The sequence below is a fragment of the Denticeps clupeoides genome, chromosome 2 (assembly GCF_900700375.1).
Source record: "Denticeps clupeoides chromosome 2, fDenClu1.1, whole genome shotgun sequence".
Taxonomy (NCBI): domain Eukaryota; kingdom Metazoa; phylum Chordata; class Actinopteri; order Clupeiformes; family Denticipitidae; genus Denticeps; species Denticeps clupeoides.
The window spans coordinates 29,229,984-29,250,285 of NC_041708.1; the positions used below are offsets into that span (position 1 = coordinate 29,229,984).

Sequence of the window (20,302 nt, forward strand, 5' to 3'; positions counted from 1 at the left end):
AATATGAATGAGTATCCTGGTCCTCCGAGGATGAATGGAGCCGCTGTCAGAACGAGGTACAGCCACCCATCAGAAACTAGACAGGAGATCTGAGGGGCTAAAACTCGCTCAGTCATGCCTGATGTCGCTGTCCGTCAGAGAATCCCTTCCTCACGTTGCCTGGATGTGCTGTCTGAAAGTCTGGCTTCTTTACCGCCCTGGGACACAGACAGTGATGGTGTCATTCACGTTCCTGCTAATGAAAACATGTGGCCTTCCTTTCCTGCCCTGAGGAAAGACTTGCCATCTCAGGATCATACACGGTTATGTCTTGTTGTACAGATACATTAATTCTAACAAACCTCATCTGTGTAAATGAGGCAGGTCCACACCTGTACTGACCTTGCATTGAAGCAAATATTAAAGCAGTGACACCCAAGTTGCGTGGGGGTGAGAAGTTGCAGAGTTACCTTGTTCAAAATAAATTCCAGTGGTGCTTGGAAGCGAACACACATGTGTATGTCTGTCGCAGCAGGGGGGGCTTTAAAAAAATATTCCCTGGAAAAACATTAAGAACCCACCATATAACAGTGTGCGTATGAGCAGTAGGCCCCAAAATGTGAAATCCCGCTGTAAAAAATGTTTATGTGCATTTACTGAACAAATTGCTTATGAATACCTAACCAATTGAAATGTCCCATGATGGAAGTTGAAATTTTCCCATGTTCCTTTTAAAATTCGAAAGAAATATATAAAGTAAGTCATATCTAGGCCATGGATCCAGAGAACATCCCTAGGCTGTTGTCCATTCATATTTCTCAGCCTTTTTTTTGCCTGATTTTGCACTTGGTGCTCTATGTCTGTCTATGTCAGCACTTTCTTGCAGTTTTTGTGGTCGGAAAAGAGCCCTCAGAGTTTAGGTGATACAGAAGGTTCATTTTATGATGAAGGGAATATCAGAAGAGTGCCAGGCTTGGAGCTGGCTCATGGAGACTGTGGAAGGATCGGTAGGAGGCTCTGCTGAGACAGTCAGGGTGGAAGAACCTGTTGGCTCAGGCAATCTGCTGGACGTCCTGGTGGGACCTTTGAAGACTGCAGAAGTCTGCTTCATTAGCTCAGTGACTGTGAGGAGTTTTTGAGCAGTTTTGATCTAGCAGAAGTACCTTTTCTGGGCCTTGCTACCTAACAGTGGATTTTGGAAACCACTTTCATACAGTGCAGTATTCACAGTGCATACATTTTTCCACATTATGTTATGTTAAAGCCTTATTCCAAAGTAGATTACATTTTTTTCTTCTTCAGAATTCTACACACAACACCCCATAATAACAACATGAAAAATGTTGATGGGCATAGTGGCCTCCATCATCCATAAGTAGAAGAAGTTCAAAACCACCAGGGAAACCTTCCTAGAGCTGGCCGGCCACATAATATAAGCAATCGGGGAAGAAGGGCCTAAGACAAGGAGGTGACCAAGATTGACTCTCTCTCTCCGAGCTCCAGAGGTCCTATGTGGACAGAGGAGAACCTTCTAGAACGACAACCAGCTCTGAAGCAGTCCACCAATCAGGCCTGTATGGTAGAGAATTCTCTGGTGTGATGAGAAAAAGATTGAACTCTTTGGTATGAATGACAGGCATCACGTTTGGAGGAGACCAGGCATTGCTCATCACCAGTATCACCATGGCAACCATCCCTACAGTGGAGCATGGTGGTGGCAGCATCATGCTGTTGTTTTTCAGCTGCAGGAACTGGGAGACTAGTCTGGATTGAGGGAAAGAAGACATCCTGGATGTAAACCTGCTCCAGACCTCTCTTGAACTCTCTTGACTGGGGCTGCAGTTAATCTTTTAGCAGGACAACGATGCTAAGGACACAGCCAAGATATCAAAGGAGTGGCTTCAGGAGAACTTGTCCTTGAGTGGCACAGCCAGATTCCAGACTTGAATCTGATTGAACATCTCTGGAGAGAACTTAAAATGGCTGTGGACTGAGGCTTCCCATCCAACCTGATGGAATTTGAGAGGTGCTGCCAAGAGGAATTGGCCAAACTGGCCAAGCATAGGTGTGCCAAGCTTATGGAATCATGTTCCAAAAGTCCTGAGGCTGACTTTTGACAAAGTTTTTTTTAAAAATAAATTAGCAAAAAAATGAAAAAAAAAAATGCATTTAGTCCATTTTGGAATAAGACTGTAACATAACGTTCTAACACGTGGGAAAAGGTGATGCGCTGTGAATACTTTCCGGATGCACTGTATATATGAAAAAAGATTCCCAGATTGTGTGTTCCTAGGTGCAGCTGGTTCAAACATACAGGTCCTAGCTTCCTTCTTGCTTGTGTCAAGTTAGAGGGAAACCATTAAACTGATTCTTTGTGGCTTCATCTCACACTCATCCAGACCTCCATGCAAACAGTATATAGCTATCAGTGAACGAACTGCGGGTTGTGCTTTTTCTTGGTCTTGTTGATTTAACAGAATCTGGAAGAAAGTAATGTGCAGCCATAAGCAGTCCAATCATGGTGAGTGGGCATTGTTTTATGTTAGATCAGTAGATCAGAGAGGAAGCAAACCAATGCAGACATTGTTTCTTCAGTGCTTTTGAGCATGTGTGTGTGGGTGGGCAGCGCTGTTTCATGTTGATTCCAGCAGTGATAGGGTCTGGGTTTAGCTGTGTGTGATGTGGGTGGGTGTATTAATTTAGAACAACACTTTTTCAGTACTGGTAGTATCATTGAAAACGTCCAGTGGTCTTCACTGACCTTCTGCACAGAGGGGAACTGAGACAGGCAACACCCAGCAGAAATTACAAGGCAAAAGGGAGAGGGGATAACAGGAGCTGCCCATGAGATCCTGCATTTGGACACCGCTGCTCCTATGAATGACAACGCATCCAGCCAGAAAAACTGTGTCACCATGGCAACCTCTGCCGTGTCTCTAGCAATCTGATGGGCTGTGGAGTATTATATATATTTTGCTCAAATGCTCAGGTTTAATGACATTTTAAGTGTCTTATCATCTATGCACATTTGTTAAATGTGTTTGTTGGCACTCCAACATTAAAGGAGTCATTTTTAAAAAAATCCTTTATCAACAGCAATATTCAGGCTCTGTTAGGAAAACATCTGTCATCCCTCTTGAGCTTTCTAGAGAAAAAACACAGAACATAGATTCCATGTATTCATTGGTTAAGGGGTCTGATAAAGGGGCCTAAATAAAGGAAGTGAAGACCTTTTTTTTTGGTCGGACTTCTAGAAAGAATGTGCCCCGTTGTGCCTCAGTGACATGTCTTTTGCTTCCTGTTTCCTGTGAGAGGGAAAATGCCCGGCCTGTCCAGGAGGATAAGGCTGCAGACAGACAGGAAAGCACGGCAGTGTATTGTCAACTTCAACCCATCACCGCATGCCGATGGGGGTCAATTGATTAACGTGCCCACAGTCTGACACATTCTTGCCATTTCGTCAGTCAAGCAGAATTCAGTTGGGGTTGAGAAATCGGAAGTGAAGATGAACACCGTTTGCAATAAATCCGGTGGTGATATGGGAGGGAGGGATGGTTGCCTGGAAAAGCAGCCATCACTAGCTGCTTCAGAAAGACGAGCACTCATATCAAACACGCATCTTTTTAATCACCGTACACAGTTAGCATTCGCATCTCTGGTGGGGTGGTGGCAGTTATGTCTACTGACAAAAATAGAGAATCCCCACGTGTACAAAGAAAATGAAAAAAAAAAAAGTGTAAAATGAACGTGCATCTTTCACAAATCGTTTTTATGCTTTTTATTGCAGACGATGTCTGTCCTTGACCTTTACTGATGTTGCACTTCGAACAGAGAGGGGAAATGAGAGATCTTTTGAAAAGAATTCATAGATGTGCTGGGTCCTGGGAGAAATACTGCCGTCCTGGAGTGCCCTCGTGTTTAAGGTGGCGTGTAAGCAATTCAGACGGGGCCCTAAGGGTGCTCTTAGTGAAATGTAGCTCTTGTGGTCCGAGTGGATTTTAAATGATGTTTTCGGCTAAAAGCGCCGAACCAACCAATGATTTTCCCTCTTCTGTGATCGCATAGAATATAATTTGCGTGATCGCTGCATCTGAGACATTTTGGTGGTTTTGTGAGTATGGAAGTAAACAGAGGAGTGGCTTAAAAGATAAACGCAGAGAATTTCAGAGCGCTCTGAGGCGGCAACATCATAAACAACGCGTGCTGAGATGGAAAGCCACATTTTGGTTCTTTAGGGACCCTGAAAGATTTAACAGTTCTGCAGCGAGAATATTGAATGTTTCATATCTGGCACATTTATTGGGTTCCTGTTCATGGATGTAATTGCAGGAACTGTGTTAGAATGTTTTCCTGCTATTCTTCAATCTTGACAAGTGCCTGTTGTGAATTTGTAAAGCTTGATCGGGGTTACAGGATATCTTTATTATATTAAATATCTTGCACAGTGTTGTTTGCATTGCATAGATACAAACATCTACACAAATAATAATGCTTAGTAAACTAAAAGGTATCGCAATTGACTAGAAAAACACAGAATGTCCCCCATGATATCAATGATATCTCTATACCGCAGTCTAATCCTGTATCGATCCATTGCCTGCCCCTGACAGCTTCACCTACAATCATGGCTTCTCGCTCACGCCTTCCCATATGGGATGCACATGAAGAACACTCGGCTTATCTAGTAGCTTTAGTACTGTGCCCACATTTTCCAGAATGCGGTGAGAACAGGAGATCAAAGAGGTGCAGGTCTGGGTAGATGAAGCCCTTGGGGTCCGGGCTGCCGTTGCTGTAATTGGCAAAAAAAAAAAAAAAAAGTTCCAGGGGAAATGTTAGCCTGCTTAATTACGTTGTGAATTTTAATTGGCCCACTGTTTGAGGCCCTCACACTTCTGGAATGATGGAGCCGTATATCATTTATTCATGTTGGAGGTTGTCGTCCCCATGATCACCCTTGGCAGTTTTTCAGGTTTTTACAACCAGAGGAGGGTTGCTGAGTTATTTGATAAACCATTTGATGGTGGTGGACCAGTCACAGTTATGCCTGTGAAGATTGAGTGCAGGACTATTATTATAGTTTGAACATCTCTGTGTTTTTGCCTCCATCGGTGTGTTCATGATACATTCGCTGTTATTTGGGACAGTTTGTGGAGCTCTGCTGCTTCTCCATCATCGTGGGCGTGACACCACCAGTCCCATCACAGGTGTTTTGTGTTGCTGTCCGTGTGTTCTCAGTGCAAAATGGGTCAAGATGTCCTCACTCTGGAGGTCTTGAAGCTCATAATGTGTGTGGTAATTGCCCTTTTGTCTGCATAAAGCACGCCCTCACCTGCTCTCCATATTTACCCATCATGCTCTACAGATGGCCCTCGCAGCTGGGTCTTGTGTTGTGATGGTGACGTAAGAGTTCTTTCAGCCAAATGGATTGGATCGGGCTCCAGAAAAGGCCCTGGCGCTCCTGCCGTTCGCTCAATAAACAAACATCTGGCTTTAATTCTGCTGCACTTTAAAGCGAGATTATAATCAGAGAAACGTGCTTGGTAAATAAGGTTGATGGTCCCTCTCTGCCTCTCAAGACACTGGTGGAATATTTATTTATTTAGTTCGTCCTCGGTATATTTTAAAATGCAATTTGTGTATCTACTTACCGCGTTCGTCTAGTGATCTGTCTCCGGCGAATACATAAACATCTGCAAATGGTGTTTTTTTCTAACATTTTATTTAGCAATATGAATTATCGTGACTAATTGGATGCCATTATGCTGCGAAAGCATATCTCGGCCATTCTTCACTGGCCCGGTGATGTGACGTGGTCGTCCTTGGAGAAGTGCATGCAGCAAAGGCCGCTTTAGTCTTCATGCCGATTGCCATTATGAAGCACTTGAACTCGCTTCTCTTGTCTCCCAAAAGCTGAGGCGGTGTGGTGTGTGTGTGTGTGTGTGTCTTTGTGTGTGTGTGTGTGTGTGGGGAGGCTGAAAACGAGAGCTGGATGGTGATTCAGAGACGCAGCTGCGGTCCTTGAGGGTCTCGTCCTCCTTGCAATTGGTTGGGATGGGCTGGGCGTGTGGGTTGCGTATGGCTCTGCTGCTCGCCCTCGTCCCTCAGGCCCTCTCTCTCCTCACAGATGTGGGCACCTCTGCTGTTGCTGTTTACATACAGTGGCACAGCCACGGCACCCTGCTGCGCATGTTTGAGTTGTTTCGGCTGTTAACGTTGCCTTTGACCCACATTTACTGGAGGATTCCAGGCCTGTGTGGTGACTGCCCAGATCCACTGGTTCTCCCCGTGGCCGTTGACCATATGTGGGACAATAAATCAATATTTTAGTAAAAACGTTTTTATTTACATGTCCCATGACATATTTTTTTGCTTTTATATCGGTCTTAGTGCTCCCCTACGACTGCAAAATTCATCCTTGGTGCAGAATTACAGCCACATTGATCCAGTCCCACAATGAGTTTTTTCCGCAGGACGCTCCGTTTCGGTGTCTGTAGCTTTAAATGCTAATGAGCAGTAGAGAGGCGGGACGAGGGTGAGAGAGGCCCATAGAAGTTGAGGGGCGTTCATGGAAATGACGTCATCAACACCGTTCACCAACCACAATGTTTGGTACAGACAGGAAGTTGTGTCAGAGTTTTTTCAGAAAAAAATGAATGAACCCACTGGTTCTTCAGAGTCTCGCCTGACGAAACAGGCTCATTTTTACATCCAGTCACAGAGCAACTGCAATGCTTCGCATGTTTGTGAGCCATGAGAGTCGGTGGAGCTACTTTTTTGGGGTAGGGGTGGCAAAATCTCTGGGCGAGCAAAACATGAGAAAGGGGAGGTAACCTTTCCCCTTATGATGACATATGGGGACAAATTTCAGATCTGAACGGCGAAGCAGAATGGTCAAAGCACTCATTATACATATCGCCATTTCTAGCTATTGCAGGACCATAGACAGGCCGGGGGAACTATCTCACAAATTATCTCACAAAGGTAATGTTTATGTCATGGGGTCCTTTAATGTCTTGGGTTTTTATGGTCCATGGTCGAAATTGATGCATATTTTAGTGGAGCAGTGTTTCATACAGTGTGGTAGATAAGGTGACATGTATGGTATCTGTGGAGAGGCCCTGGTGTGTTCATGTGTCCTCTTCGGGGAAGCAGGGGGATCTTTGTAATCGCTGGGATAGGCCCCTCACTGGGTTTAGATGAGGGTTGGATTGGTGGAAGGATGAAGGGATACATGATGATGGAAAAAGCTGGGCATTATTGTGATGTAATTTTTAAGTGCATTCTTCTGTCACGTTCTGAAGCTTTTGAACCAGGCTTCACAACATTTTAATGGAAACTTAATGACGTTTTGACCTTATTTGTGATTTTCCCCCACTTTGACTTAAATGTACTTTTTTTATCTCTTCTTACCAATGCTGATTTGTCCTCCTTTCTCATCTACAGGCTCTGGACCAGGACAGGACTTCACTGCAGAAGGTGAAGAAGTCAGTCAAAGCCATTTACAACTCTGGTCAAGGTAGGTCAAGATCTGGCTTTATGTCTGTTCTCTGGCTGGACGACACATGGCTTTCCGTTTAAGGAACCTGACCGAAATTCAAATGTGGGTTCTACGAAATCCCACAATTCCCTGCACAGATGTTACCGTCGATCAGTTCTGTACAGATCAAGCTCCCTGTATGAAAATAGGTCAGCTATCGGTCACGTTCTCTCCCAGCTTAACTTCACTGTGAGCTAGTGCAACTCTCTCACCCACCCACCCACATACGCCAACACACACTTGTTATGCAATCAGTTCTAGCACCTTAATTATGAAAAAGCACACACTTGTGTTTTGTGCAATGGAGAGCCAAACTCATTAAAAACGAATGGAAGCGGATTACAGGGGGCATAAGAATGTTTTATTTTCCCTAAACAAACTGGCTCCACACCAAACCTCCTCTACCTCCCACACACAGATGCACACACACTCAGGGCTCTCTCAGCTCCTGTTTGTGATCCAGTGAGCAGTGCTGCATTGCCGCAGTGGAGGGGAAAATGCGTTGATCACGTTAAAACAGACTCAGAAACAATAGGAGCATCATGCGCTGGATGAGGTTGAGTACGATGATGGGAAATTCATATGCAATTACAATCAGACTCACTGTTGATGTGGTAATCAGTTTGGCTTTAATTGAAATTAAGGTTGATGGTGCAAGCAAATGTGAGTCAACACTGTATAAAGCCATTTCGATTTTGGGGTCGTGTTTTAATCACGCCTCGCACAGTGGGGATGCTCATCAATGCTGCATATTGTGTTTGTAAATGAATGCAATTCATCACCATTGATCATCAGGGAAAACATGCTGTTCTGCTGTTAACTCTGTTCTATATTTGTAAAGCTGCTTCATTGAGTTAATTTCCGAACATGTATGTGAAGTTAGATTAGAATTTATAGCTCCTAAATGAATACGATTGAGTCAGCATTCTCATGAGTCAGCAATGTTCTTATTACTCAATTGTAAATTGTTCATAATTGGTCATTTTGAATCATTCAACACAAGTGTGGTCTTTGTCTACAGATCATGTGCAGAATGAGGAAAACTACGCCCAGGCGCTTGACAAATTCGGCAGCAATTTCATCAGCCGCGACAACCCTGACCTGGGCACGGCCTTCGTCAAGTTCTCCACCTTGACAAAAGAGCTGTCTGCACTGCTCAAGAACCTAGTAAGGCCCAGTGCTGTTGTGACGAGATGCTCTGTGTGCTTAGTGTAATTTTGGCGTAGCAGTCATTGTTCCGAGATGATCAGAGATGAATTTTGTGATGTCCACCTGAAGGTATTCTGAACGTAAGCAACGGGGGAGAGGTGACCTTGTGCCACATTGCACGTGTGACCTGTTCCAGGAGGAACCAGGGTGCTTGAGAGCTGTCAGTCATCGCTATGGGCTCCTCCTGTCAACCTTGTTTATTAAAACACTTTCAGAAATACCTAGTAAGCAGTACTGGTTACTTCTGTAAATGAAAAAAAAAACATGCCCTATGTGTGTCACAAATATGAAATCTAGAGCCCTGGCATTGCTACCCAGTCAGCACCTAAAGCCACAGCCGTTCCCAGCAGAGTGGCGAGGAAAGAGGAGGGATTTTGCACATGTTCCGTTTTGCCATTTTATTCTATCCTCAGCCCTCCCCTTTTCTTTAGCCTGTGCTCTGTAATCCCTCTCAATCCCCCTCAGTCTGCCCCTCTTCATCGCTGTCGTTCCCTTTCACTTTCACAGACTTTTCTCACCGCCGTGCTTTTTTTGACTCGCTGTTTTCTCTTTCAGTTCTCTTCGTGCGCCCACTCCCTCCTGCTTTTCCTCCTCTGCTCTATAGCACTTATACTCCCACTTTCTCTCTCTCTCTCTCTATGTCTCTCTGTATGTCTCTCTGTCTGCCCACATCTTTGTCTTTCTCACTCCTCCATCTTTTCCCTCCTGTTTTCAGGCCTCTTAAGTCCTAACTGGATTAATGTTATTGGTGTGTTGCTGGATCCTCATCCGATAGAAGCACTTAACCTTAACGCCAGCGCTGCCAGCAATAAACAGCAGTGTTTTTAGGTTTGTTGAGGTGTGTGTGCCTTTATGTATTTATTTATCTATCATGTTTGCATTTATGTTTTAATGTGCTGACTGTTATTGTTTTTTTGGTTCGTGTTTTAATAGATTTTAGTGAGGTCAAAACCGAATTTCACGTGTACAGCACATACACGGTGGATGTATGTGTGAACTAATTATGTGCTCAACCATCTTGAGGGGTTAAGGTCTGCCACGTGTGGATGTGCTTGGATATGCTTATGTGCATTTCCCCAAGGTTGTGACTATGTGAATACACACCCTGTAGCGTTTTCCTGATTCATATCCCATGACGCCTGTGTCAACAGAATGTGTGATTAGGCTCGTGCTCGTTGTGGTGATGAGGATCTTGGGAGGCTGACTTGAATGCGCTGTGGTTTACTGATCCCTGAGGCCGGCATTTTTTTCTGCCTACATGGGGATATTTAAGGATGTTGAGTGTCTGGAAAACAATGACACAGCTCATGTATTGATGGCAGATGACTGGGCAGCTTTGCTGTGCAAGTGGTGATTGGGAGAGACCTCATGGTGAGAAAATGATGTGATCTCCTGACGTTCTCATTTATCAGTTCGCAAGAAGAAAAACTTGCTAAAAGAATTCTCTCTTAAAAATGTCAGACCTGTGAATTCACAGACACATGCACATGACACGTCACACTGATAAGTGAAAGTGAAGTGATTGTCATTGCGAAACCCTGCAGCACAGAACACGTTGACGCAATGAAACGTGTCCTCTGCTTTTAACCATCACCCTAGGTGAGCAGTGGGCAGCCATGACAGGTGCCCGGGGAGCAGTGTGTGGGGACGGTGCTTTGCTCATTGGCACCTCAGTTACACCTGGGCGGATCGGGATTCAAACCGGAAACCTTCTGATTATGGGGCCGCTATCTGTTTCTGGACAGACAAGTGATACATTTTTGATGCAACCAAAGCTGTAGCTATTTCTTTCCGGAGATTATTGGATGATGACAGGCCACTTTTTTATCATGTTGGCTCTGTGAGGTGAGCTAGCGTTTTCCAGATTTTCCCCTAATACTTATTTTTAAATTCAGTGTCGTTCTGTATCAATGGGATCAAATTCCGTTCAAGTCCCTGTTTATAAACTACAAGGGAAATTGGTGTCAGTTCTCAGTACTATGTCCTCTGTTATGGTAACTTTCTTCTCAGACAGGCATGGACCTCATTCAGTATTTTTTGTGCACGTTAAATGTCCTCTGTTTTAAAGTGGGTTCCGTTCTGGTGACAGTTCTCCTGTGGTCCCTCGTTCCAAAACCAGAGCTGTAATGTAGCTCAGGGGCTGGTTGGGGCGCCTGGCACCATGCTCTACTGGTGCTCTAGCACAGAGACATTCAGCTTTAAAAGCCATTCAGTCTCACTGGCTGCCAGGCAGCTGCCCACTGACTCTGAGACGCGCTGCTTTTTATGAATGAACTCGGCCTTTCGGTGTGATGTGCTGTGCGAGAGATCTGCAGATCAAAGCTTCAAATTAAAACACCGATCCTAGTTTAAGTCCTCCATGTCACCTGTACAGACATCATTGACCTTTATTACAGGAATGCAGTCTGTGGATTCTACAGCCACCGATTCAGCCACGCATGGATCAAAATATTCCAAAAGCACTACGGAATAACAAGTATTTACACTGTACTGAAAGGGTGGTATTAGTCTAGTGGGTAACACACTCACCAACAAACCAGAAGACCCAGGTTCAAACCCCTCTTACTACCATTGTGTTCCTGAGCAAGACTCTTAACCCTGAGATGCTCCAGGAGGACTGTCCCTGTAACTACTGATTTATAAGGGCATCTGATAAATGCCGTAAATGTAATAGACTTTATGTCTGTCTCTCCTGGGGACCAGGGTCGACTGTACTGACTAAAAGGAAAGCTTCTGCTGCAATGTGTTGATGTTGCATCTGCAGATAGACCAGTTTCATCATTTACAGCCAAAGCCAAGTGGCTTATTATCCCATCTCCCTCTCTCTCTCTCATGCTGTTTTCCTCTCCCTTTCTCTCTCTCCAGCTCCAGAGCCTGAGCCATAATGTGATCTTCACGCTGGACTCTCTACTGAAAGGGGACCTGAAGGGTGTGAAAGGGGTGAGAGTCGAATACTCAACTACACACTGAAATGCCACCCAGATGCCCAGAAAACGAGTGGGAGGAAATTCGAAAGAAAATGGCACAGCCGTTCCAGCAAATCTTTTTTGGAGTCAGCTGGAGGGAGGGGGGGGGCTGAGTTGTGGTGGTCTCTGTTGTGTTTGGAGCGAATGCTCTGAATAAACAGGTCCTGACCTCGGGCTGCTGAGAGGAGGCGTGGTGCCGAGGGGCCCGGACTGGGTCAGGGCTTGTGGGCTTCATGCAGACACAAATTCTATAAAATTCTATAAACGACTTGTTAACAACCCTCAATGCATAAATGCTATAATAAAAACAGTCTCACTCATGTTTGCCATGAATATACAAAAAAAAAAGATTCATTTTTCTGGAAAAGACACAGCATGATGGGGATAATCTATCTGCGTGTTTGGTTTGGTAGCGTACGTAGTTCCGAGATGAGTATAACAGTGTGTTCATGATGTGTGTTGGCAGCACTGTGAACAAGTGACATTGCAAGCACAGAAAATGAAGGGGAACAGCAGGTTTGGATGCTCGTCTGCTCAGTGTTGCCATTTGGTACTTTGGGAAAAATTGCTTATTGCACATAGGTATAGAAAATAGTAAATCAGATGGCAGGCCTGTGTGTGGTTTGGAGCGTTGTCGGTGGTTTGCACGCGTGATGCATTGACAGCAGAGAGTTTAAATTGTCCAGCATGAAGAAGCAGGCTGTGTTAGAGCTGCCTAGCAATTTTATAGGCTGCTACCATTTTGTACTTAAAGTTTGTCCACTGGGTTTCAGAAATAATAACACTGCCACAGAAAGATTTCTGATTGTCCAAAAGAAAAGCATACGTTCCATTATATGAAGAAGCTTGAGATGAGATAAGTCCCAGAAAGCGTAGGTAGCCCGACTCTTCTTGTAGAGAAGAGTTGCATGCCGGGAAGCGTCGCTCGACGGCCAATAAATCCCGGGCCGGTCGGGGTGTGTCCCGGCCTCCGCGGCGGCGCAGCTGATCGAGTCCCAGCTGCCTCCTGTCACTGCTGTCCGTCCCGCTGTTCTGCTCAGCAGTGGCTCTGTAATTACCCCATCACTGCCACGTTTCCCCCCCCCCCTCCCCCCGCCTCCGCCGCCCGTCGCTTTTTTTTAAACAGCGCAGCGACATCACTTCCTGTGGCGCCGCCCCTTAAACAGGGACCACGTGCAGGGATAGACTGCGGCCTCGCAGCCTGCTGCTGGTGTTGGAGGATGTTGGAATGGTAAGAAGAGGGCAGACAGACCGCAGCCGTCGCTGGAAATAACAGCCCGCTGGAGTAGGGCCGGCGTGTGTTGCAACGCTCAGTGTTTTTTCTGGACGCTGTCTCGCGCTCTGTGTCCTTGATGTGACTCCAGTCGGCGTCGCTAGCACCAGGGATGCCGCGTTGGCTACTGCAGCTGGCCGATAACTTTGTTTTCCTGTTTTTCTCCAGGATTTGAAGAAACCCTTTGACAAGGCCTGGAAAGACTATGAAGCCAAGTTGTGAGTTTTTGTGCACGTTGTCCCCCCACCCCCTTCCCTTATCATCAACTGAGGCATATTCATCAGTGCATTATGAAAGGCAAATTTTTACAGCAGCGCATAGTGGAAGTTAATCACCTCTGCAAATGCTGGGTTTGTTTTCTCAAATGTAATGCCAGCACGATGAGTTCTGCATGGATGGTAGAGGGCGGAGAAAGACAGACTGACCGGTGCTTCGGCTCACTGAAGACAGGTTCAGAAAAAAAGGACACTGTTAACAATGGCCAATTCTCTTTCAGCACCAAGATCGAGAAGGAGAAAAGGGAGCACGCCAAACAGCATGGAATGATCCGGACAGAGATCACCGGTGCCGAGATCGCTGAGGAGATGGAGAAGGAGCGGCGGCTCTTCCAGCTCCAGATGTGTGAGGTCAGCTGTCACAGACCCAGAATGCATGGGGCATACTTTTCTACGCTTGTTATTTTATCATTGCATTTGAATCAGCAAGAATGTGCGCAGAGAGGGGAACCTGTAGAACTGTTTTTTTTTTTTGTTTTTTTTTACTTCAGTTTTCCGCACAGGGGAAGTAACTGTTTTCAGATACTGATGAAATAGCACCTTTTCAAACTATTTACTGAAAGGCAGAAATGAGAAAAGTGTATGGCTGATAAATATATATTTTCTTTCATTTAGTAGTCATTACATTTTTATGCACATTAAAATCGGTTTATTTATTAGCCTGTTTATTTATTACTGGTAAGCAAAAGATATTACATTTGAAACAAAGAATTTTGGAGACCAAGACTCAATCATGTTAAAAATTAAAATACTTTTTCACACACCTTGCTGACATGTTTTCCTGCTTTCTATGTAATAAATATCATGTTGCCCAGTGACACGAAGCCACAGTCAACTTGCAGTGATGTAAGCACCACACAGACAGAGTTAAACACCGAGTTAGTCACTGATGGGAGGACTTTTCTGTCACATGGTCCTTTCTAATATGTCATACTATCATCTACGTGATGGACGATAACTCTGCGGCAGAGAGGCTCCTGTATCCTGCCTCATCCACTCTCACACTCTCTCTCTCCTTGGCCCACAGTATGTGGTGCGTGTGTGTTTTAAAAACACAGTAGGCTGAATTGTTCATTGTAAATGAAGAGCTGCACCTCTTTCACACAAAAGCACTTCAGTAGTACGGAATGAGCCTTCAAACATGTGCTAGCCTGCTCATCTTAACCACACACACACACACACACACACACACACACACACACACACACACACACACACACACACACACACACACACTACCTCAGATATCAACTTTTGGTCTGTTAAGATGCAGGCATGTCAATGACCACACACATAGGCATCCTAATTAACACAATAAGTCATAGACTGAACTATCACATGCTCATTACTCGCCCTAATCTTCATGCTGGACATTACTACATACATTTGTGCAGCCATGGAGATGGGACTCGTTTGGACTGATGCTATGTTGAGTTCTGCTACATCTAAAATGTTCTGCATCATCATCTTCCTAGTTGTGCTGCTTTAAACAGAAAGTGTGCACATGCTTTCAGGATTTCATAATTATGCTATAAACAAGTCTTTTATACATAACCAGAGCCAAATGTGTTTGCTATACCCAATCCCACTGTATTTCCACCGTTGAGTGCAGAAATACAACTTGCTTTTTTCTATTTCATTTGCAGTATCTGATCAAGGTGAACGAAATCAAGACCAAAAAAGGAGTGGACCTTCTCCAGAATCTGATCAAGTATTACCACGCACAGTGCAAGTAAGACTCTTTTAAGTCTCAGATTCTCTGCACCCCAGTGAGAGGTGTTTTAACCGGGTCTGAATAAAAAAAAAAAACTGAATTTTAACTGGGTCTGTGAAAACCTGGATAGATAATGAATGTATTTTAATGAGCAGAAGACTGCAGAAATGAGTCATTGGTGATAACGGTGATGTAGAATAGGACAGGAATGGAATATGAATAGATAATGACGGCTGCGCTTTTGTTCTTCTTGCCTGGGTGGCTCTGCTTTTGGGAAGGAGTCATTTTTGCCTTGGCTTGGGAAATGCCTATTTGCTTCGGGTGCTCACCTTGCAAATGAAAGGAAGATGCTATACCACCATGTTGGCCAGAATGACTTTTTAAGAGGCACGGCTTGTTCCTTTCCTTGCTGGTAGCTGGTTGCGCTTTCCCCACGGACCCTGAGATGCAGAGTCATATTTAAATCCCCATAAATATTTAGTGTCGCTGTGCAGATGTGTCCTGACAGCAGCAAGGGACTGTGGGAAGGGAGTGCAGGGATGCAACACTTGAGAGTTGCAGCATCACCGTTTCAGCCTGCGCTGCCTTGACAGGCCGGGCATTAGGAAGCCATTAGTTACATACATACATAAGCAAGCAAGCTTGTTGTGTGTGGTGTTGGACGCTTTTTGCCCTGGAGCTCTCGGATAGATCATTAATGGTTCTGGTTTGTTTCTGGTGTGTTAATGACTTTTCATGTTGCGGCAGAGCAGAGTTTGTGATTTGGCTTGGCGGTGTCCAATACATATGTATACAACATTGAGAATTAAACAGAGTGTTGATATTTTCTCACTTCGGATTTCACTGTTACGCTTGTATAGAACAAATATTGTAGAAATGTGTTCGCTCACCAGCCACTTTTTGAAAACACCTACCTCATAAATGAACCACTTCCTTCATTAGGGTCTCTAATATTATAAAAAGACATTAAAGGTGTCCTGTGGTGTCACAGAATTACAGCCTCTTTGAGCTAGTCCCACAATGAGACATACCAGTGTGTTCGGTGTGTGTAGCTTTAAATGATAATGAGGAGGAGAGAGGCGGGATGAGGAGTAGAGCTGCCTATAGAAGGGAGGGTGCATGCATGGAAATGACGTCATCAGCACCATTCACCAACCACATTGTTTGGCACAGAAACTAAGGGAACTAAAACAAATACATTTGGGCTCATTTATATATCTAATCACTTGCATATTTGGAAACCATGACAATTGGTAAAGATAGTGTTTTATGGGAGGGGTGCAAAATTCTCTGGGCAGAGAAAGCATGAAAAAATGGGAGGTAACTTTCCCCTTATGACAACAAGGGGAGACATTCCAGATCCAACCGTCTGAGCTGCTGCTCTGATGGTGAAGTGATAAAAACACTTTTTATACATATCGCCATTTCAGGGGAACTCAAATTAATGTTAAATAGTAATTTTGAAAAGTTAGATAGTAGATAAGGTGGTATAATGTTGCAGTTTCTTTTGTTTAATGATCGCTTTACTTTTTTTAATGATGCTGCTCATCTCTTTCTTTTTCTATTTTCCTGTAGTTTCTTTCAAGATGGCCTGAAAACTGCAGACAAGCTGAAGCAGTACATAGAGAAATTAGCCGCGGACCTCTATAATGTATGTATTAGAATTTATTGCATATACAGAGCTGTTCTGCTAAGCTATGCCTAGAATTGCCTAGATCTGCGTGTTTTTAGTTTTAAACTTCGGATTGTCACCCGGAGAGTTTGATTTTTTTAACCTCAGATAAAACAGACCCAGGATGAGGAGAAGAAACAGCTCACTGCCCTGAGGGACCTGATTAAGTCCTCTCTCCAGCTGGACCAGAAGGAGGTAGGCAGAGAGGACTGTGTGCTTCAAGGAACACTGTGTCCAATGCTAGGAACACTTGTTTTACAATGTGTTAAATTCCCCTGGATTATAATTAGCACAAATTATGACTGACTAAAAAGGAAGCATTTGTTTAGTATGAATGATTTTGATCAAAAGGTCAGTGTTAGTCACTGTATAAGTTAGGATATTAGGGTAGAGTATTAGGGTGGTAGTAGCCTAGTGGGTAACACACTCGCTTATGAACCAGAGGACCCAGGTTCAAACCCCACTTATTGGTCCAGTGCAAAGCACACAGTGCTGCACCAGACTGTTTTTCAGTGTGAATTAGCAACCACTGATGCCCTCTGCCAAAGTGTCACCCAGTAAACCTTATAATGGCTACTCAGCCACAGTGCTGAGAACAAGCTGTGATAGTGTTGCACAAAAGATGGTGCCTGCTGAGAATAGCACAAGGCATGTCTGTCTCATCCCTGCCGCAGCCTCATTGTCTTGTAATTAAGTCAGTTTAAGGCAGTTTTAAATATTATTTGTCACTTGAGTTTATTTGAGTTCAGAATCGGTGTGTGTTTACACACACACACACACACACACACACACACACACACACACACACACACACACACACACATACACACAGTGTATATAAAAAGCAGCCACACCCCTGTTAAAATGCTATTTTTAATGTAAAAAAAAAGAATGTTTCCAATCTTTAATCATAATCAAAACTGAATTGTACCACTGAGGTGTCTTGCTCAGGCAGGAGTTTCAACCACACTACTCTTCAGTCGTCTGGTCTGTAGACGAGCATCCTTTCCACTAGGCCACTACCATCAGTCTTCAGCGTGGCATGCCTTGATTTGGCAATGTTTACCCGCTATTCCGTGCAACATCGTTCCAATTCTGTAAGACTGTGAAGTCATGTGAAGAGTGTGTATGCTTTCTATAGCCACAGTACTGGCACACAGGTGAAAAAAAGCATGCTTGCACTCATTACAGCTGCATTGTGACTGTGTTAAACTGTTAAGATGCAAAACTTGCACAAAAACACGCACAGCGTCAGCTGGCTGTACCTTTCACACTTTTCCCTCTGTGTCCATCTTTCGCTGCCGTTCTGGACTGAAGTCTAGGAGAGTAAGTCCACAGCATGCTCACTGCAGCACAGTTTTTATTTTGAAACCCCTGTTAATACTGTTAAAACTGTAGTGTGTGTGGAGGATATGGAGGATGTTGCTTTTGATATATATTTTGCTCGGTGGGGTTATTTTATTTTTGTAAAATGTGTCTGTGTGTGCGACAGGACTCACAGAGCAAGCAGGGGGGATACAGCATGCATCAACTTCAGGGCAACAAAGAGTTTGGGAGTGAGAAGAAGGGGTACCTCTTGAAGAAGAGTGATGGGTAGGACACACACACACATATAGAGAAGCATTGGGGTTGGACCAAATGTTAACCTCACAATATGCCCTTGTATTTTTCAGGCTGCGAAAGGTGTGGCAACGGAGGAAATGCTCAGTGAAGGGTGGGATTCTCACCATCTCACATGCCACGGTGAGTAGGACACACTGAAACAAGCTGAACTACACACCACACTCTTTCTTAGTCACTTACAACACACACACACACACTTGCCATATTCAGATGTAAGTAAAACAAGTTTTCAGTGACAAAATACACCGCATTGTGTCGAAGTGCTGAAATGGGATTTATAGTTTGTCTGAAGATGTCCAGATGCCAATTTCCTCATGTGCTCCCTGTCCACCAGGAAGTTGGCCCTGCCAGTTTCCATGGTGATAGTAGATGGAAAAAATGATGAGTCAGCATAGAGGAAGCTGTCAGTTCTGCATTTTATGACAGTGAGCGGCCCTGAAATCCGTATTAGTGCATTTTGTAGCTTCTTTTTACATATATATATATATGTGTGTGTGTGTGTGTGTGTGTGTGTGTTATATATATTAGAGGTGGGCATAGATTAATTTTCTTAATCTAGATTAATCTCACTGCAATCTTGGTATTCTAGATTAATCTAGAGTAAGCAAAATTAATCTAGGTTCTAGATTAATGTAGATAATATAGATTAAAATGGCTCATTTGAATTCTGCCGAAGGCATTCAGAATATGTGTGCTACCCAAATAATGACTAAAAGTAAGTCTTTGAGAATGGGTTTCTCAAGCCAGGTGGTGCATTAGACCAGGGGCTCATCTCCTGTTTCCAAGATGCATCACAAACTGCTTGAGAAAGCTGTTCTACTATGATAATTGGTGATGAAAATAAATTATGTTCAATAAGATGTACTTGTGTTTACCAACTGTTTATTCAGTTAAATAGCTGCATCCATGTTACCACGTCACGTTTGATGTGGTAATTTCACAGTTCGAAGACTCGTTCTCACCCTCTACAATGCAATTCGGCTAGGTATACATCCGCACTAAAATATCAAGGTGAAAGTCATCATAGTGTAGCGGTTTTTCTTCTGCGTTGTGTAACGTTTTGATTTCGTTTCTTGAACCACAAATGATGAGCTGACACCCAAGAGATTTTCTGTGCAAAGTGTATTCTGTACAGAAAGCAATATACAGTATTAAAAGAACATAAAAACGGGTGCAAAATAACACACATGCAAAATATTCTTAATTTGTTATCGCCCGATAAGAGTCTCACGTTAACGCAGCACTTTTAACGCCGATAATGGCCCACCACTCTCTCTCTCTCTCTCTCTCTCTCTCTCTCTCTCTCTCTCTCTCTCTCTCTCTCTCTCTCTCTCTCTCTCTCTCTCTCTCTCTCTCTCTCTATATATATATATATATATATATATATATATATATATATATATATATATATATATATATATATATAAGAGAGATCAAGGAGACAAAATAGGAGAATGAAAGCGAAAGAGTCAGAGAGAGAAAGAAAGGGAAAAAAAGAAAGGGTCACTTGGAGTTCATCCCAGTAGAGAGGCTTAAATCACTGCAAACTCATTTTACAATTATTCACGTCAACATTTTGACAGTCAGGTCTTGACATACCCTTTTCTCTCTCTCTCTCTCTCTCTCTCTCTCTCTCTCTCTCTCTCTATATATATATATATATATATATATATAGAGAGAGAGAGAGAGAGAGAGAGAGAGATCTATCTATCTATATATATATATATATATATATATATAGAGAGAGAGAGAGAGAGAGAGAGAGAGAGAGAGAGAGAGAGAGAGAGAGAGAGAGAGAGAAAAGGTTATGTCAAGACCTGACTGTCAAAATGTTGACGTGAATAATTGTAAAATGAGTTTGCAGTGATTTAAGCCTCTCTACTGGGATGAACTCCAAGTGACCCTTTCTTTTTTTCCCTTTCTTTCTCTCTCTGACTCTTTCGCTTTCATTCTCCTATTTTGTCTCCTTGATCTCTCTTTCACTAATCCCTGCATCTGATAACTGCTTGTTAGTGTCTCAATAACATCTTGATAGCATCTCTAGCTCTTTATCC

The 20,302-nt window shown here is 43.7% G+C and overlaps 1 protein-coding gene across 7 annotated transcripts in view; it reads left to right on the top strand.

The window, feature by feature from the left end:
- The window catches only part of asap1b (ArfGAP with SH3 domain, ankyrin repeat and PH domain 1b), a 54,795-nt gene that overhangs the window by 18,760 nt on the left and 15,733 nt on the right, over nucleotides 1-20,302 (top strand). For 5 of the 7 annotated variants that reach the window (XM_028961303.1, XM_028961253.1, XM_028961286.1 and 2 more), the window contains 11 exons: nucleotides 7,423-7,495; nucleotides 8,538-8,683; nucleotides 11,591-11,665; nucleotides 13,133-13,182; nucleotides 13,461-13,590; nucleotides 14,886-14,971; nucleotides 16,529-16,604; nucleotides 16,734-16,820; nucleotides 17,943-17,951; nucleotides 18,118-18,218; nucleotides 18,299-18,368. In XM_028961303.1, the coding sequence (XP_028817136.1) occupies nucleotides 7,423-7,495; nucleotides 8,538-8,683; nucleotides 11,591-11,665; nucleotides 13,133-13,182; nucleotides 13,461-13,590; nucleotides 14,886-14,971; nucleotides 16,529-16,604; nucleotides 16,734-16,820; nucleotides 17,943-17,951; nucleotides 18,118-18,218; nucleotides 18,299-18,368 (903 nt within the window). The remainder of the gene's footprint in view (nucleotides 1-7,422; nucleotides 7,496-8,537; nucleotides 8,684-11,590; nucleotides 11,666-13,132; nucleotides 13,183-13,460; nucleotides 13,591-14,885; nucleotides 14,972-16,528; nucleotides 16,605-16,733; nucleotides 16,821-17,942; nucleotides 17,952-18,117; nucleotides 18,219-18,298; nucleotides 18,369-20,302) is intronic. The other 2 variants (XM_028961260.1, XM_028961295.1) reach the window with 1 other exon arrangement.